General features: G+C 41.9%; 1 protein-coding gene across 3 annotated transcripts in view; it reads right to left on the bottom strand.

Annotated features, from left to right (window-relative positions):
• LOC149811461 (uncharacterized) overlaps positions 1-15557 on the bottom strand; it is a 111780-nt gene that overhangs the window by 94773 nt on the left and 1450 nt on the right. For all 3 annotated transcript variants that reach the window (XM_089993096.1, XM_089993098.1, XM_089993097.1), the window contains exons 3-6: positions 15441-15528; positions 6370-6451; positions 6237-6286; positions 5961-6152 (exon numbers count right to left, since the gene is read on the bottom strand). In XM_089993096.1, the coding sequence (XP_089849222.1) occupies positions 5961-6152; positions 6237-6286; positions 6370-6451; positions 15441-15528 (412 nt within the window). The remainder of the gene's footprint in view (positions 1-5960; positions 6153-6236; positions 6287-6369; positions 6452-15440; positions 15529-15557) is intronic.

The raw sequence follows: 15557 nt of genomic DNA, 5'->3' as shown, positions 1-15557 counted from the left end.
ACTCAGCACGAGTGGGTGTAACCGAATCACTAGGAGGAATAGTGGGGGACTCAGGTTTGGCAACGTGTGTTGTAGGAACAACTTTAGCTGAAGACGCGGGAAGTCGACCATTCTTGTCAAAACATCTATCTTCTAAATGTCCAAATCTTCCGCAGTAGGTACACTGGAGCTTGCCTCGTCCTCCCTGGCCTCAACCACGTCCACAGCCTCAAGAATTAGGAAGAAAACCTCGGCCTCGGCCATAGAAAACAGACAGAGCAGAGGTTTGTGATTCCGATTGAGATGAAGGAAGGGACATGGCAAGCCTGCTCAGTCGATTATATGCCTCAGCAAGAGTGGGAACATCTGAGCCTGTCAACATCTGAACTTTGGCAACTGAGAATTCAGTTGACAAGCCAGTCAGGAACCGTGCGACCATGGTATGCTCCTGGTATAGTTTTTGTTTATCACAACATAATGGTCTATGAGCATTTAGTCTCTTAAAAGTTGCCTTCACGAAGGCATAATACTAGGCTAGAGTTTGTTCTCATTGCTGCAATTTATAGATTTTTTGTTCTACTTGAAGAATACGACTAACATTAGTTTCTTGAGAATAAGTATCTTGCAAATTATCTCACATTTGTTTTGCAGAGGTGTAATAAATAAGACAGTCGACTATGTGAGGTTGCACACTATTCATAATCCAAGACATAACAATATCACTGTCCTCTTCCCATGTAGCATACTTTTCAGTTTTGTCCGTAGGCGCATTTTCTAACAAAATATGTTTTCTACGATGCCCTGAAACAGACATCATGAACGTATGCGACCATCTAGCATAGTTAGTCTCATCCAACTTTACAGATGATCCATATGAAAATGAATTTGCAAAGGCTTTATAATCAGACAGTTTCAGTCTTCATGTCTGACCTCTGCATTTCACCCATGGAAATACAACCACACGCAACTACCAACTGTTGAAAACTCTGGTCTGACGTGCACACCAACTACCAGTCTGAGAAGCCAACTCTACCAGATTTTAATCATACTGATAAAAACTTAAAAAGTTGCGACAGGATGCATACCACAAAAAAAAATATTATTCGACAAACTGCATACCACGACTGCATCTTCAGGCATTTTCAACATCCACGCAATCATCAACAGCCATACCTGCTGCTACGCACCATTAACATGGTCAGGGTCTCCCTGCTGCTGCGTGCACATACCTGCTCCATCGACTACAACTTCAGTCGTATTGAGTACTGGCTGGATCACCATCAATCGACCTTTTTTTTCAAACTTCGACAGTGGTCATGAGGCTGCTGTGAAATCCAGATCTGTCTTCCACACGGCAGTCCAGTCACGGCAGAAGCAACGGCGGCAACAACTTTCACACAGTCGCGTCACCTGCGCACGGAGGTGACCCCAGCAATACTGCAGAGGTGTCTTCAGGCAGCGACGTCTTGCGACGGTGGCTGAGCAGCGTCGTTCGCGTCACCTACACACGGAGGCCACACCAGCGATACTGCAGAGGCGTCTTTAGGTAGCAATGTCTCGCGACAACGGCTGATCAGCTTCATCGGCGGTGATGTTAGTCACCCAGGTTGGGTGGCTCTGATATCATGTTAAAGTTGCCTAGGGTGACTACCTGAAAACAGAAAAAGAAAACAAAAGAGAGAGAGAGAGAGGAAGAGAAGAATCGTCATTTGCTAATTAGGTCTAATCTCACTTAAATAGAGAGATTAGACTAAAACACCTTATTTACAATAATGCCCCTAACCTCTTGAGTAGTTACTAAACTAACCATATGCAATGGTGATTGCTTCTCAATATATATGTGACAAATTAATAAATGTATATATTCAAACTAATTATCTTAAAAACATGCTTCACACACACACATATATATATATGACAATTTAATCAATGATTGACATGTATATACAAAATAACACTCGTGTGCAAAGTACTTGTCCACGAGCATTGGATCTTGTTCCATGCTGCGACTTCTTCCTCAAACTCCTCGTGTCCAAGGGCTCATCTACCCGAACATCAACCTTGGACTCCTGAGGATACTTCTCAGATCCCTCCACATCCCCATGAGGGGCATCCTCCTATGAACTCTCCACCGCAGCCTCAACCTTTGGTTGAGCATCTGATCCAACCATAAGACCCTCAACATTAACCTCAACCTTAGGGTTCGCATCCTCCCCTTGCTAATGTACCTCCTCTGACCTTGTACAAGATTATTTCCCTCTATTCTCCACATTTTTCATTTTGCTACTGCCACTGCAGGTGGCCACGTCTCCAACTTCCTCTATCTGGGCTTTGAGGTTAGCAACAACCTCAAAGTGAGCCAATGGATCAAACTTCTTTACCACTTAGTCCCCCTCTCCCTCCTCCTTAGATGCTTCCGGGATGGGAGACATGATTATGGCCACAAACTCCTCTACCTTTTGTGTCGGTGTTAGTTGTTGTTTGGGCAACATTGAAGGTGTTAGTTGTTGCTTCTTATTTGAGCGCAGATTTTTGGGTTTTCGATTAGTGACGCCGCATTTTCTGTGAAAAATGTTGGGCACTCAGGCTTTAGGCCACGGCGCAGGCTCCCTCTCTACCCATGTGTCAACCATACTCCATAATTCATAGTAGGATACATCACCCAAGTCAAAAAATTTCTTCTTTGGCATTTTTTGTTGTGTTCCAACACTAGCAGATGATGTAGGTGTGGACCCCTCCGAGACACTCTTATCAATTGTCATATAGTAACAAACAAATTTAGAATTTCTTCCAATACCAAGAGGGAATATAGGTAAACAGGTGGGCAATAGAGACATTACATATGCTATTGAAAAAGCATTCAAGAAACAAGCAGAATAACTGATTGACAATGCAGAAATTTAAATCGTTAAGAAAACAAACAAACTGTGTCCTCTAATCATGTTTATAATGCAAGATACACAACATATAAACAACCAAATGGAGGGAAGAGGCATTCGAATTGTTAAGAAACTAGTTAGACAAACAACACTCACACGCAAATGATTTCATCAACGAAAAAAATGTAATAGGCTATTGAACATGGAAACATAAATTGAAAACTTGCAATTCTTCCACAAAATAATTAACTCATGCCAATGTTTCAAAAAAAAAAAACTCTTTAAGTTGTTTCAAACAAATAATTGCATCAGCCATTAAACATGTGATAAACAGAAAAACTCATCGTCGATGATTCTAAAAAACTTAACGATAAACTATCATCAATGAATCGTTGGAATTAGTCGCAAGTAATAGTGGTTGAAAATTGTTGTCAGGGAGAAGCATGTGGAAGACCACTGGTCGAGGACCACAAAAACCCTAGTTTATGCGAAAATAGTCATGTGTTATATATACAAATTGCCTCATATTTGTGGATCTCCTTGAGGATCTGTTACCTAAATGAGATATGCACGGATCTATGCGAACTTCGTATTATATATGTGAATTTAATGAAATATTTGTGAAGTTACAATAGGTTTTAATTACAGGAAGTTTGTGGATTTGGTTATGCGATCTTTGTACTATATATGCAAATTTAGTGGAACATTTATAAAGTTACGACAGGTTTCAATTACAGAATGTTGGTAGATTTAGTTATTATCTATGCTAATTTAGTAGAATATTTGAGATTTTTCGATATTTTTCAATTACAAGAAGTTTGCAAATATGGTTATGCGGATTTCGTGAGGTACGCAAAAAAAATATGAATCTACCTTTTAGTGAGAGTTTGTGATACTCAAAGAGCGTACCGATATATCATGTGAACTTCAAGATGTTCACTCATGCAAAGGGTAAAATGGTCCTAAAGAAGTCAAACATTTGCAAATTTGGACATCAGGCGGATTTCTAAAATTGTAGGACATTTCAGGAAACGTCATTTTTGTCGTACAGTACGGTCATTTTCCGTATATAAAATAGATAACATGTGGAAAGTATCCTTTTGAAATTCCCAACAACATATGTCACACGGACTCGGCTCCAAGGTCGATGCACCCGCATCGACACCCACCGACACGGGTGCGGCTCGGACTCGGTCAACCCGACCCTGGGTGCGGTCAATGCACCCAGGGTCATTTTGGTCCATTTTTTTGGATTTTTTTTTTTAAAAAATGGGGTGGGGGTGGGGGGGGGGGGGGGGGGCTGCCCCCCTATAACCCCCCCGCCCGCTGACCGCGCAACGGGACCCGCACCGGGGGGAACGCCCCCCCCCCCCTCCTGTAAGGAAAAAAACCCTGAATCAGGCTTCACAACTCATCACTTGTCCCCTAATGGGCACAACTTTGATCGAGTCTTTATATATATATATATATATAGCCGAGTCCCCGTGTCCAAAATTTTTGAAATTGCGCCGCACCCGCACCCATGTGACAGCCAACAACTGTTACATCATGCAACACTTTGCTAGCCAGGTAATCTGGTGAGAAATGAAAATACAGCCCTTTAAACAAGTATACAAACAGGTAAAAGATAGAAACAATCATATTAATATACAACCAAGTGTTGCATCATGCAACAGATTGCAGACCAGAGAATCTGGTGATGAATCTATTATAGGAAATGGAATGAGTTACTCATCGGTTGGAGTCCTATCAACTATATCAACAGCTTCTAAACTATGGGATATGTATTTACAATGCAGTGGAATTGTGTTCTCCTAATTACAAGCACCATACTAGTATAATAAGGTTGTCCTCCAAATGGTACAACAGATATAACACCAACATTCAAATAAATGATAGGTTGGTAGCTAAAAAAAGGTTACAGCAAATTATGATTTGAAAATTTAAGTATAACCCTGTTATAGCAATGACACTTTCCTCACTGACCTGCAGGCAGCATACATACATACATATGTGAAAAATGCCTGAAAGTCTAAATCAAATAGGATTGCTAAAATATTATATGAAGTTTGAATAACAAACCTAACTAAAACATCATTTTGATATCTCATCTAAGAAGTCGCATATAAAAGTAGAAATGTGCACTGAACTTTTGCGGGAAGGGAAAAAGATGATAGGGCATGCAATGAGAAGTCGCAACAAAGTGAAACTGGCAGACTACATGATTAACCTATGACATATACTTTTGATACCATAAAATCATTCCATAAATTTTGAGTGCATATAACAGTGTCTACTATGTTCAAATGGATTGACTAAGTATCAGTTAGATTTCAAAGGACCTAAAATATATGCAAATGTCTTAAAAAATACCAGCAAACCAGAAAACATAATTTTTTTTACCAAAATGGCCTTCAATGGTAATGACCTGCAAGATGCAGCTCAAATTGTACAAAATAACCATGATATATTGATATCCAATTTTAGTGAAGATGATCCATATTGTATTCTGTTGACAGGCGCTAGCCTGCCAGAAGATTTTAGCCACAAACTTCAACACAGTAACTTGCAGATCGGTCCAGCAGTTATCATGGATGATGTCTCACTGAGCAGACCAGCAAGTTGTCTAACAACTTGTGGAGGAAACAAATCTGGGGCATATAGCAATCTTTATACAATAGGATATAAAATGTGCTTAGATTTCTAAAATTGTGCATCCAGGTGATTCATACTAAATTCCCGTGCAACCAGCAAAGGATATTTTGTGTTCAGTTCAAAAATGTACAAAATTCATACTCCTGAGGATGTGGTCTGTCCTTGGATGTATTTGGATTTTCCTGAAATTTCAAGAGAAATCCAGCAAATCTTCTCTGTCAAATCCTAAGATGACAGCACCATGATTTTTCTTTTACAGCACCATAACTTTTTTCAGTAATCAGAAAACTATGCACACTTCTTTAACTGTCAATTGGGACTCATTTAGCTACTCAATTGGATTGTTTGATGTCCAGGATGAGTGAAACAGTCCCACATTAAGCAAGATTTACATCACACATCAATAATCAAAAACCAAGCCATACATTATGAGGTAAACATGCCTACCAGCAGATGCCTCGCAGTAAGACCATGCCGTTGCTGGGGTTACTACACTGAAATCTTTAGATCTCCTTTTCCTACAAGTCTTTGAATCTAATGGAGTTTGTGGACTTGGATGTCCAGAAAACGACAAGTTCCCTGTGTCTAGGCTGTGAGGTGTGTCCCCAGACTTAGTCCTATTCATCCCATCACCTCCATCTACAAAGACAAAAAAGAACATACCTTTAAAAAGGCTATCTTATAATCAAAGAAATTGTTATACTTCTCCAAGTCAACACTAACCCTTGCATTTTGAGAGAAGACTTATCAGCCGGCTCTGCAATTCAGATAAACTACAAACAAGATATGCATGCAAGTTAATTTAGGACATGCATCTATAAAAAATAAAATATAAACAGAAACATAAATTACTTACAGCCGATATCTAAGAAAGGCTTTCTCTCTGTCCAATAAAGGTTCCTTCAAAGGTCCCTTTAACCTATTTGTCAATGACCTGCCTGCAGAAAAGAACAAGCATGCACCCAGGCCTTTAAGACCTGCTAGAACATAGCCACATATTCAATCTAGAAAAACCATTCATCAGAGTTAGTATCAGCATGGCAGACAAAAAAAAGAGCTTTTAAACTAAAGATTTTTACATTGTGAATGGAAAAGAAAGAAAAAGGACATTCAGCTGGATTGGACCATTACACTATCTCTTGATGCCATAATTTTCCCATGAACAGTTAATGTCTATAGGATACTTCAATGCAAACACAAGACATTTCCCTAAATCCTGCAACAGAAACTGCTACCATATTTTTTGTCATTGTAGCAGAACTCACCCTTCTAGAGACATGTCCATAAAACAATCTTTGTTCAATGCACCTATGAAACAATCTTTAAGCATCACGCCCTAGAACAGGAAGTTTCAATATTTTAGAAAAATAAGTTTAGTAACTTTCATGACACAAAACATTGGCAATCAAAACAGCATGAAGGTACACATTTTAAGAACATACCCATAGATACCCAGATTTCGATGGCTCAAAATTGATTATTGCCTCAAAAAGTCAACAATGATGCAGAGAAAAAAATGCAAAGTGCTTAAAGTTCTGTAGTTGCCAAATACCTATAATTCATGTCCGGCCTAGGTATGCAAAGACATCAAGCAACCCCTAGTAGGAGATGATATTAGGCACCCATTTTTCTGATGTAGTTTTCATGGGAGAATGCTGAGATGGAATCATTTTCCCTCCCTTTCACACCATGGGTGAAAGAAATAAACCAAACATCATGGTGGGAATGTGCCATGCAAGCACAAGTGGGCCCCAGTATTTCCCACCACATTCCTTTTTTCACATGAAAGTTCCTTCACACCTCTTCTCAAATGAAAGAACTCTCATGAGAGGGTTATGCTGGCATGATTTTTTAGAAAGTTCTACCATTTCCCATGAAAGGTTGTTTTCATCCATGGGAACAAAAAAAATAACAGGGCCTAAGTAACCTAACCTGACTTGCAGTTTGGAATATGCTAGGTTATCTCATGAAATATAGGATTTGTCACAATATGGTGTCTGTACTACATCACCTTCAACTTCGCGGCAGCTTTGTTGATGTCTTGAATCAGTAACCTAATATTGTCAACATAGTCACCTGTATCATTCAAGGTAATTTCTCGCCGAGGGCTTTTTTTTTAAAATATTTTAATAAGTAGCTTTTCTCGGAAAATTCTCGAGAGTTTTATAAGAATAATATGTTTTGTCTATCATTTTTCCTGCAAAAACATAAGGAAATAAGTCTGAAATGTTTTTAAAATATAAAAGAAACGAAAAAAAATACAAAAAAGTGGGCTTAGAATATATAAATAAGATTGTTTTCACAAATATCGTGATAAAATACTGATATTTTCATTTCTGGTGATATTTTGAAAATATCACGATATTTGTCCGATATTATAGGCTTAGTTGATTTTGTTAATATTATCAATGATATTTTCAAAATATCAACAATATCAGTCACAATAATTTTAACCAAAAACTTCCCAAGAAACAAGATATGCCCCACATTTCTTCCCACAAAAAGACATAGTTTGAAATATGGAAACTTTTTGGCTTTGGGATGAAAGAACTAAGGTGGAACAAAATATCTCTCATTCCTCCCCCTTCCCCCCTCCCTGAATAGATTCTTTTTTTGTATTTCAAAAGGAATGTTGTTCTATCCCCTTGAAAAGTGAACAAATTGTTTTAATCCAGTACCAACAAGTCTATCCCCTTGAAAAGTGAACAAATCATTTTAATCTAGTACCAACAAGTATCATCCCCCCCCATATATATATATATATATATATATATATATATCCTTCAGGTCTTTCAACCAATCAGTATGAACCTGAGAGCAGCTGTTGCTGAAATCAAATCAATCACTTCCAAATTATATGATGTAAGGGCATATGCATGAATTCACTCACTATGTTTATTATATAAAATAGAGCAGACCAAGTTAAAAGGAGATAGATAAACCATTACTTTTGAAATGCTCTGATGTCCCATTTGTCTGAACCTCTATCGCTAAGATTATGAATTTGTTGTGGGGTACACTCACCTTAAGAATTCTAATTTTCTTCAGTCAAGCAAGGACATAGTTTTTCTTTCTCTAATAAAAAAAGATTCTTTCTTGAAGCCTGCACCATATATTCCAAGAAAATGCCTCAGAAAGCCCACTCCTTTAGGCTCTTCCTAAGGAAGAAGATGGGATTTTAAGACAAGAAGGGACACCAACAGGACTAAACAAAGTTTTGTAAATATTCTCTAAGAGAAAATTTGCAAAATTTAGCCAGTTGATTAAGGCCAAGTTCCTCCTCAAGTCCCAATTTTCTACCCAATGCCCTGCTCCTGAATAGCAGCTGTAGAAAATTTTGACCAAAATACTTCCTTAAGCCTCACACCTCCAAATGCCTCCTTCCAGATAAAGATTAATGACAACTTTAGGCTTAAGGTACCTTTAAATTTTTTTAAGATGTCTTTAACAAGATCAATGAAGGTGATTTTTTCAATCAACATTTGGTTAAAATGCTAGTAGATAACAATTCTTTTACTATCATATCATAAATGACATGATTGGCCACATTATGCTTATATCCAGAACTCGTTATCACACTATTGGACCTTTCAAACCATGCTTGTGTCAAATGCTTCAACCCATAGGTCTTCTCATAAACTTGCAAGATGATGATAGTTTCATGGAATGAAATCCAATGGTGAAGGTCATAATGAAAAATACCAATCCTTCATGTCCTGCCTTTCAAGCTTCATTCTCTCTCTACTAAAAAAAAAGAAAACAATATCCACTCCATAGGGAAGAATTGAAAATCAAACCTAAGGAGAGAAAGCAGATAATGTTGCTAGCATGCGTCATTGATGGGGGAACCACCGAAGAAAGATAAATTAGGAAAGAAGGGTTGTCCTAAAGGTAATAAATTTTATTATAATGGAGTGAAGCTCCTCCACTATAGGTTAGAGTAGAAGAGAAAGATAAAAGTAACATGTTCAACAATGTTTGTCCTAATTTCTTATTTTCAACTTTATCTAGGGCTCTATAATTAAAAGTAACATGATTAAGTGTACATCAATAATTGGCAGCATAACGGGGCATGTAAAGCCCGTTAAAAAAAATGTGTCGGACACGTGCCCTGCACGCGCCAGACACGTGTCAAGGTCGGTCTGTTGTGTCGGACCCAGACCCAAGCTGGACCCGAGCTCGAGCTCGAGCCCGACCCGCGACCCGGCTTCTTGAATTCTCGAGAAGTCGGTGTCCTTAAAAGGACACAACGTCTCGGGCGAGGGTCCAAAACCCTCGCCCCTTCTCTCTCCTCTCCCGATCTTCTCTCGTCCCTCCCTGCGCCCACCGACGCCGACGACTCGCCGTCGGCCACCGCCTTCATCCTGGGTGTTGCAGCCGCCGACGATCGTGTCGCCGACCACCACCTTCTCCCCCTCCGAGCTGACATCGATGACTCGCCGCCGGCCACCGCCTTCGTCTCGGGTGCTGCAGTCGCCAACCTGCGAGCTCCGACGGCCAGAGACCCCCCCCCCCTCTTCGTCCCCTGTGTCGCAGGACGCCGGCGATTGACGCCGACGGCGGCCTCTAAGCTCCGACGACCCACTGTCTCCTCTCGTTTCCCCTGCGACATCATCGACGACCTTCGACTTCTGGCGACGCCCTGTTCTCGGCTCCCCTTCGTTGAAGGTTGACACTGGTGACCTCGAGGGCATCCTCTCCTTCTCGTCGGTCTTCCTCCTTTTCTTTCATGATGGGCCGGCACCACCCGACATCGGAGCAGTTGTGACGTCAGCCACGCTTTACCGGAACGTTGTCCTCGGCACCCTCCTCGGTGTGAGGCTCGTCACTCCCTCTCTGTTGTATCTCCTTGGAATCGCCGCCGTCAGGCACCTTCTTCCCCCTTTTGTCTCCCCGTCTCTCCCGTGTTGCCGGCGGCGATCGGAGCTGCCGACGACCAACCCCGTTCGGCCTCCTCCCTGTGTCTGGCAGGCACTCTGACGGCCCTGTTACCCTCAGTTCGGTGGCCTCAGCTGACGACCCGACGATTCATTGTCGTCGTCAACACCCTCATTTCCTCGGTGGCCACGTGCGACATCATCGACGATCGGAGCCGTTGGTGACCTCCGAGCGTCAGCAACCTTCGAGTGTCGGTAACCCCTGTCCTCGTCGCCCTCTTCTCTGCTGCGATCGGCGGCTTTCGAGTTCCGGCGACCTCCTTGCACCAGCGGTTGTCGGCGAGAGCACCATCGATGCTCTCTCTGCTACCCCCGACAACAATCGATGTTCGTCGGCAACCCCTCGGTCTGGTGACCTCAGTCGACACTCCCCGATCTCTTGGGTGGTCCGTGGACTCCCCCATCGTCGTGGTCTCCTGAGGTAAAACCCCTTCTCCCCTTCTGTTTCCTTCCTTTTTGTCGGCAGGGAGCAGAGCTCCCTGTGTCGACTCGCTTTTCCAACAGGGGCAAAGCCCCTGCCTCTTTCTTGTTTTTTCGGCAGGGGACAAGGCCCCCACCTTTTGTTGTTCTTTCGGTAGGGGGTTCTGCCCCATGTCTCCTGTGGTTTTCTGTCAGGGGGCTCCGCCCCCTGCCTCCATCCTGTCTCCAGCAGGGGGCGAGCCCCCCTACTCCCTTGTTGTTGCCTGGTAGGGGGAGATGCTCCCCCTGCCTTCTGTTTTTTTTTCCTATGCAGGGGTTGAAGTCCCCAGCTCCCCTGTTGCTTCTCGGCAGGGGGTTCTGCCCGCTGCTTCCTGCGTTTTGCCAGCAGGGGGCGAAGCTCCCCTGCTTTCCTGTTTTCGAGCAGGGGGCAAGGCCCCCCTGCACCTCGTTTGTTCTCTGGCAGGGGGCATCGTTTGTTCTCTGGCAAGGGGCTTTGCCCCCTGCCTTGTTCTTACTGACGGCAGGCCTGTCTCGTTTCCCGCAGGGGGTTGCGCCCCGTCTTGTTTCGTGTTCCGACAGGTTTCCCCCTATCTTGTTGTGGCAGGTGTGGTAAGGAGCCTCTGCTCCCTCCCTTGCCTTTCTCTGTTATGGCAAACAGGAAGCCCCTGCTCCCTGCCTCTGTTGTTGTTTTGCCAGCAGTGCTGAGGCCCCTGCCTCTGGCACTGCAATCTGCCGGAGGCCTTGTTGCCTCGGTTGCTTGTCCGCAGGGAGCTGAGCTCCCTGCCTACTCTCGTGTTTGGGGTTTGGTACCACTGCAGGCCTTACCGGACCCGCTTCTCGTTTATATTACGGCATATACTAATGTTTTAAGCATCGCAGGTTGAACGGTGGATCCAGCTTGCCTTAGTGGCTCGAGCTATTGCTTGCCTACACCGCAGGCGTACGAGGACCCGCAACCCCTCAAGGTAGGGGATTCATGCGTAAAAGGACAACGAAAGGATAAATGCTAAAATAAGAAAAGATAACTAAAAGAGGATGATATATATATATATGTATGTATGTCTTTACCCTCAAGGACGCGGTTTCGCGATCGTTATCCTCTTTACTTTTCTTGCACTTTCCTTTCTGTTGTTGCTGCGCTATATGTGCCAAGGTTTTTAATTCATGTCTTTACATTTCATGTCTTTTAACTCAAGAACGCGGTTTCACGATCTTTGTCCTTTTTACTTTCTGTACTTTACTTTCTTGCTGCCCTGCGCTCTGCGCCATGGCATTCACTGTCTTTTACTCCATGATGCAATCATGGTCCTCCTTTACGTTCTCGCACTTTACTTCCTACTTTTACCTTTGTCGCCCCGCGCTTCCTACGCCATGGCCTTACTACTTGCTTTACTCTTCATACTTTACTTTCCTATTGTTGTGATACTGGCTGTCGCACTTACTTTCGTATGTGTTCGTCTTTACCTTGTTGTCGCACTTCGTGCATATGCTTTGTTCATGCATGTATTCTTATCTTTGTCATATGCTTTTTTACTTGCTTATGCTTATCGATCTATCGAAGTGCAACCCCATGCCTCGTGAGTCGTCCTTTACACTTGCTTAGCCAGTATAGGATTTCATACCTCGTAAGTTGCTTATGTAGTTGCATGCTTGTGTATTTTAATGATCAGGGTATGATTACATACCTCGTGTGTAGCTCTAGCGGTCTGCCCTCGCGGTGCCGCTTCGGCCATCGAGTCTCGCCCCTCGATTTGCCATTGTATTAGTATGTGCACGGGTTTGCCCCTTGTCAGCTTGCACTCCTTGAGTGCAGTTCGAGTGTATAGTGTATATCGTTTCACTTGCTTTAAGAGTCACGACACACACTTATGCACTTCGGTTCTTCAAAGATGATGGTCTTAAGTGCAAACCTATTTTCAGAGATGTGTAGCTTTGTAAAGCAGAGATAGCGGATGGATATCCCAAATCGGTGTATTTGGGAAAGGTGTGTTACAACCTCAGTTCGCCTATCCGATACGACTCAGATAACTCTGTTTAGGAGCTTGTGCATGAGTAGGGTGAAAATCCTATTAAAGTACTTGCACCATCGCTAGATCGGCGTTACATCACTTCTGATGCGAGACATAGTTTTTAGGCTTTCTGGTCAAACCAAGATAGTAGCGCCTTCCTTCGTGAAGGTATTGGATTCCTTACGAGGAATCCATGTACCTCCTCTTGTAGTTGTATCTTTAGTCGCGTACGATATGTTTGGACTACGAAGAGCAAGACGAGAGGTCTGTAGTAACCTCTAAACGTGTACTGACACATTAAGCTAAATCCTGTTATGTTGATTTTCGCCTAATTGGCGGAATGCTTGCAATTGTCTAAAGGACCCGAACACGACAAGTTGGAACTTGAATAAGTTCACGGTGGGTTTCTGTAAAGCAGATGTGTTGGGATTTCCTGCGAGAGATCGTTACCCCTCTCATCGTGGTTGTGCTTTTGAACAGGTACGTTGTGTACTACGATTAGTAGGATAAGAGGTTTATGTCTACCTCGAACGTGCAATGGCACGTGTTTGAGATTACAAAGATGTTTTTACCCTCACTATGAGTTGACCCCTCTCATCATGGTTGTACTTTTAAACAGGTATGTTGTATATTGCGGTGAGTAGGATGAGAGGTGTGTGGTTGTCTCGAACGCGCAATGGTACATATAATTCACATAAATGATAATCATGCACCTTCACAGGCAAGATGCTCGATTGGGTTGAAAGACCAGAGCATGTAGAATGGGACGGCGGTTAAGAAACCCCCTGTCGTGCTTATTCGGGATGGTTCATCAAGAGAGAGGATGAATGGTACAAAACTCTGATGGACAGTCATTAATGACAATCTCGAGCAAAAATCTGACTTCCCCAGTCATCGAAGGTTAGGGGAAATCCTTCAGGCCACTTCTGCAGAAGTTTAGATGCGCATCCATTGGGCTTTTGTTTGCCTTTGGAGATTTACTCTCTTGGTCACTGGTCGTCCCCTTAGAAGCGAACTCAGTCAGTCGTTCGAGGTATAATAAAATACATAGCATAATGAACCCCCGAATCGATTCCGACTGTTTCTACGTTTTGCCTTATGCGTACCCATAACGGCGGACTCATAATGAGACAAGATATAACTTATACACATGATTATGAAATATGCGTGTTGTGACATGAATCGATTGCTTGTTTGTTAGCTCGGTAGTGCGGTACGCTACACATTGATCTATGTACGCCTGTTGAGGCGTTATCTTAATTGGTTAAACTGTTTACGTAGTTCCTTGCTTAATAATAACTAGCTTCTCATACTAGTTAAATGCTTATCATGTGTAGCTTATGAATTGCTTGTAATGCAATAGCTCGTGTCTTACGATTAATGTAGATGTTTGCTTTACTAGAGCTTTGCTTACTCCACAACACGTTTGGTTAGTTCTGCTAGTTTTGATTTTCACTGCTTGATCTAGCAGATATCTTACTTATTGCAACATTTGTGCATTCTTGTCTTTTGCACCCCTGCTAGTCTGTTGTGAGACTGACTCATTTCATGGGCAGGTGATGAATATGTTATACAGCTTGCGATGGCACGATGTCGTGATGTGTTCAAGGCAAGGCCCCTTTCCTGACGTTGCGCTCCTGAAGACATTTTGATAGATGTGGTATAAAGTTTCTTTGAAAGCATCTCTTCTGATTAAAACTTTGAATTACTAAAGTTGTGTTACCAAAACGTTGTTCTTATTTTCATTTTAATAAAATATATATTCAAGTTGCAAATCGGTTTATAAGAGGAAGATTGCATTTGTGTTGTAATGCGCTCAAAGTTTAGGAATTTGCTATTTTAAACCTGATCTTTCGTCGAACTTCTGTTTCAAACTCTGATAAATGATTGATTTCAAAGCTTTCAACATTTTTCATAAAAGGTTTCAAGTCCACGATTTTGGGGCGTTACAGGGCATCTCTACAGTTAGTTACCTTTTAAACGACCCAATTCACTCCTCATATTAGGAGATTGTGCTTTTTCTGAAAGTTCAAGAAGAAAGAGATCCACAGGGATAAACCCTTCAAGTACAGGTTTACCTCTAAAAGTATTAGATAAGTGCATTACAAGGCTTTAGGAGCATGAATGCCATAATAACCATGGGAATGTACAGATAGTAGGGCAAAAGGGGATCATACAACAAATGATAGCAGGGATAAATGACAAAATAACAAATCCATGAATATTGCCAAAACAAATGGAGAAAAGTAATAACGTTAATGTTCTCAATAATCTAAAAAATAACAAACCAAACAAACAACTTTTATTTTCATACATTACACAATCTAGAGAATGATCCATCTCAGTCAGAGGTTTCATGGAGAGCTTATATTTCTTGCACTACAAACTTTTTCAAATAATTAAAACAAAGCTTTAAAAATCTAACAAATTCAACTTTTCAACCATTTGAATTTGTTGCATATTCACCTTTACATCCTTGCAAAGGTTTCATGAGTAATCAATTGAAAAAAGAGAACATGTTTTACCACTGTAGCAACAGATACAAGATAACATCTGCATACCAGGAAGAACTATTGCTAGTGATGGTGTCTCGCCCTTGAGGGCCTTCATATGTGCTCGTATGGGTGGTCGTCCACGTGGTCTCCGAGCCTGCACCAATAGTCATCACATATTTACAA

The sequence above is a fragment of the Nuphar pumila genome, chromosome 17 (assembly GCF_984573655.1).
Source record: "Nuphar pumila chromosome 17, dmNupPumi1.hap1.1, whole genome shotgun sequence".
Taxonomy (NCBI): domain Eukaryota; kingdom Viridiplantae; phylum Streptophyta; class Magnoliopsida; order Nymphaeales; family Nymphaeaceae; genus Nuphar; species Nuphar pumila.
This window is presented reverse-complemented; position numbering and strand designations above follow the sequence as displayed.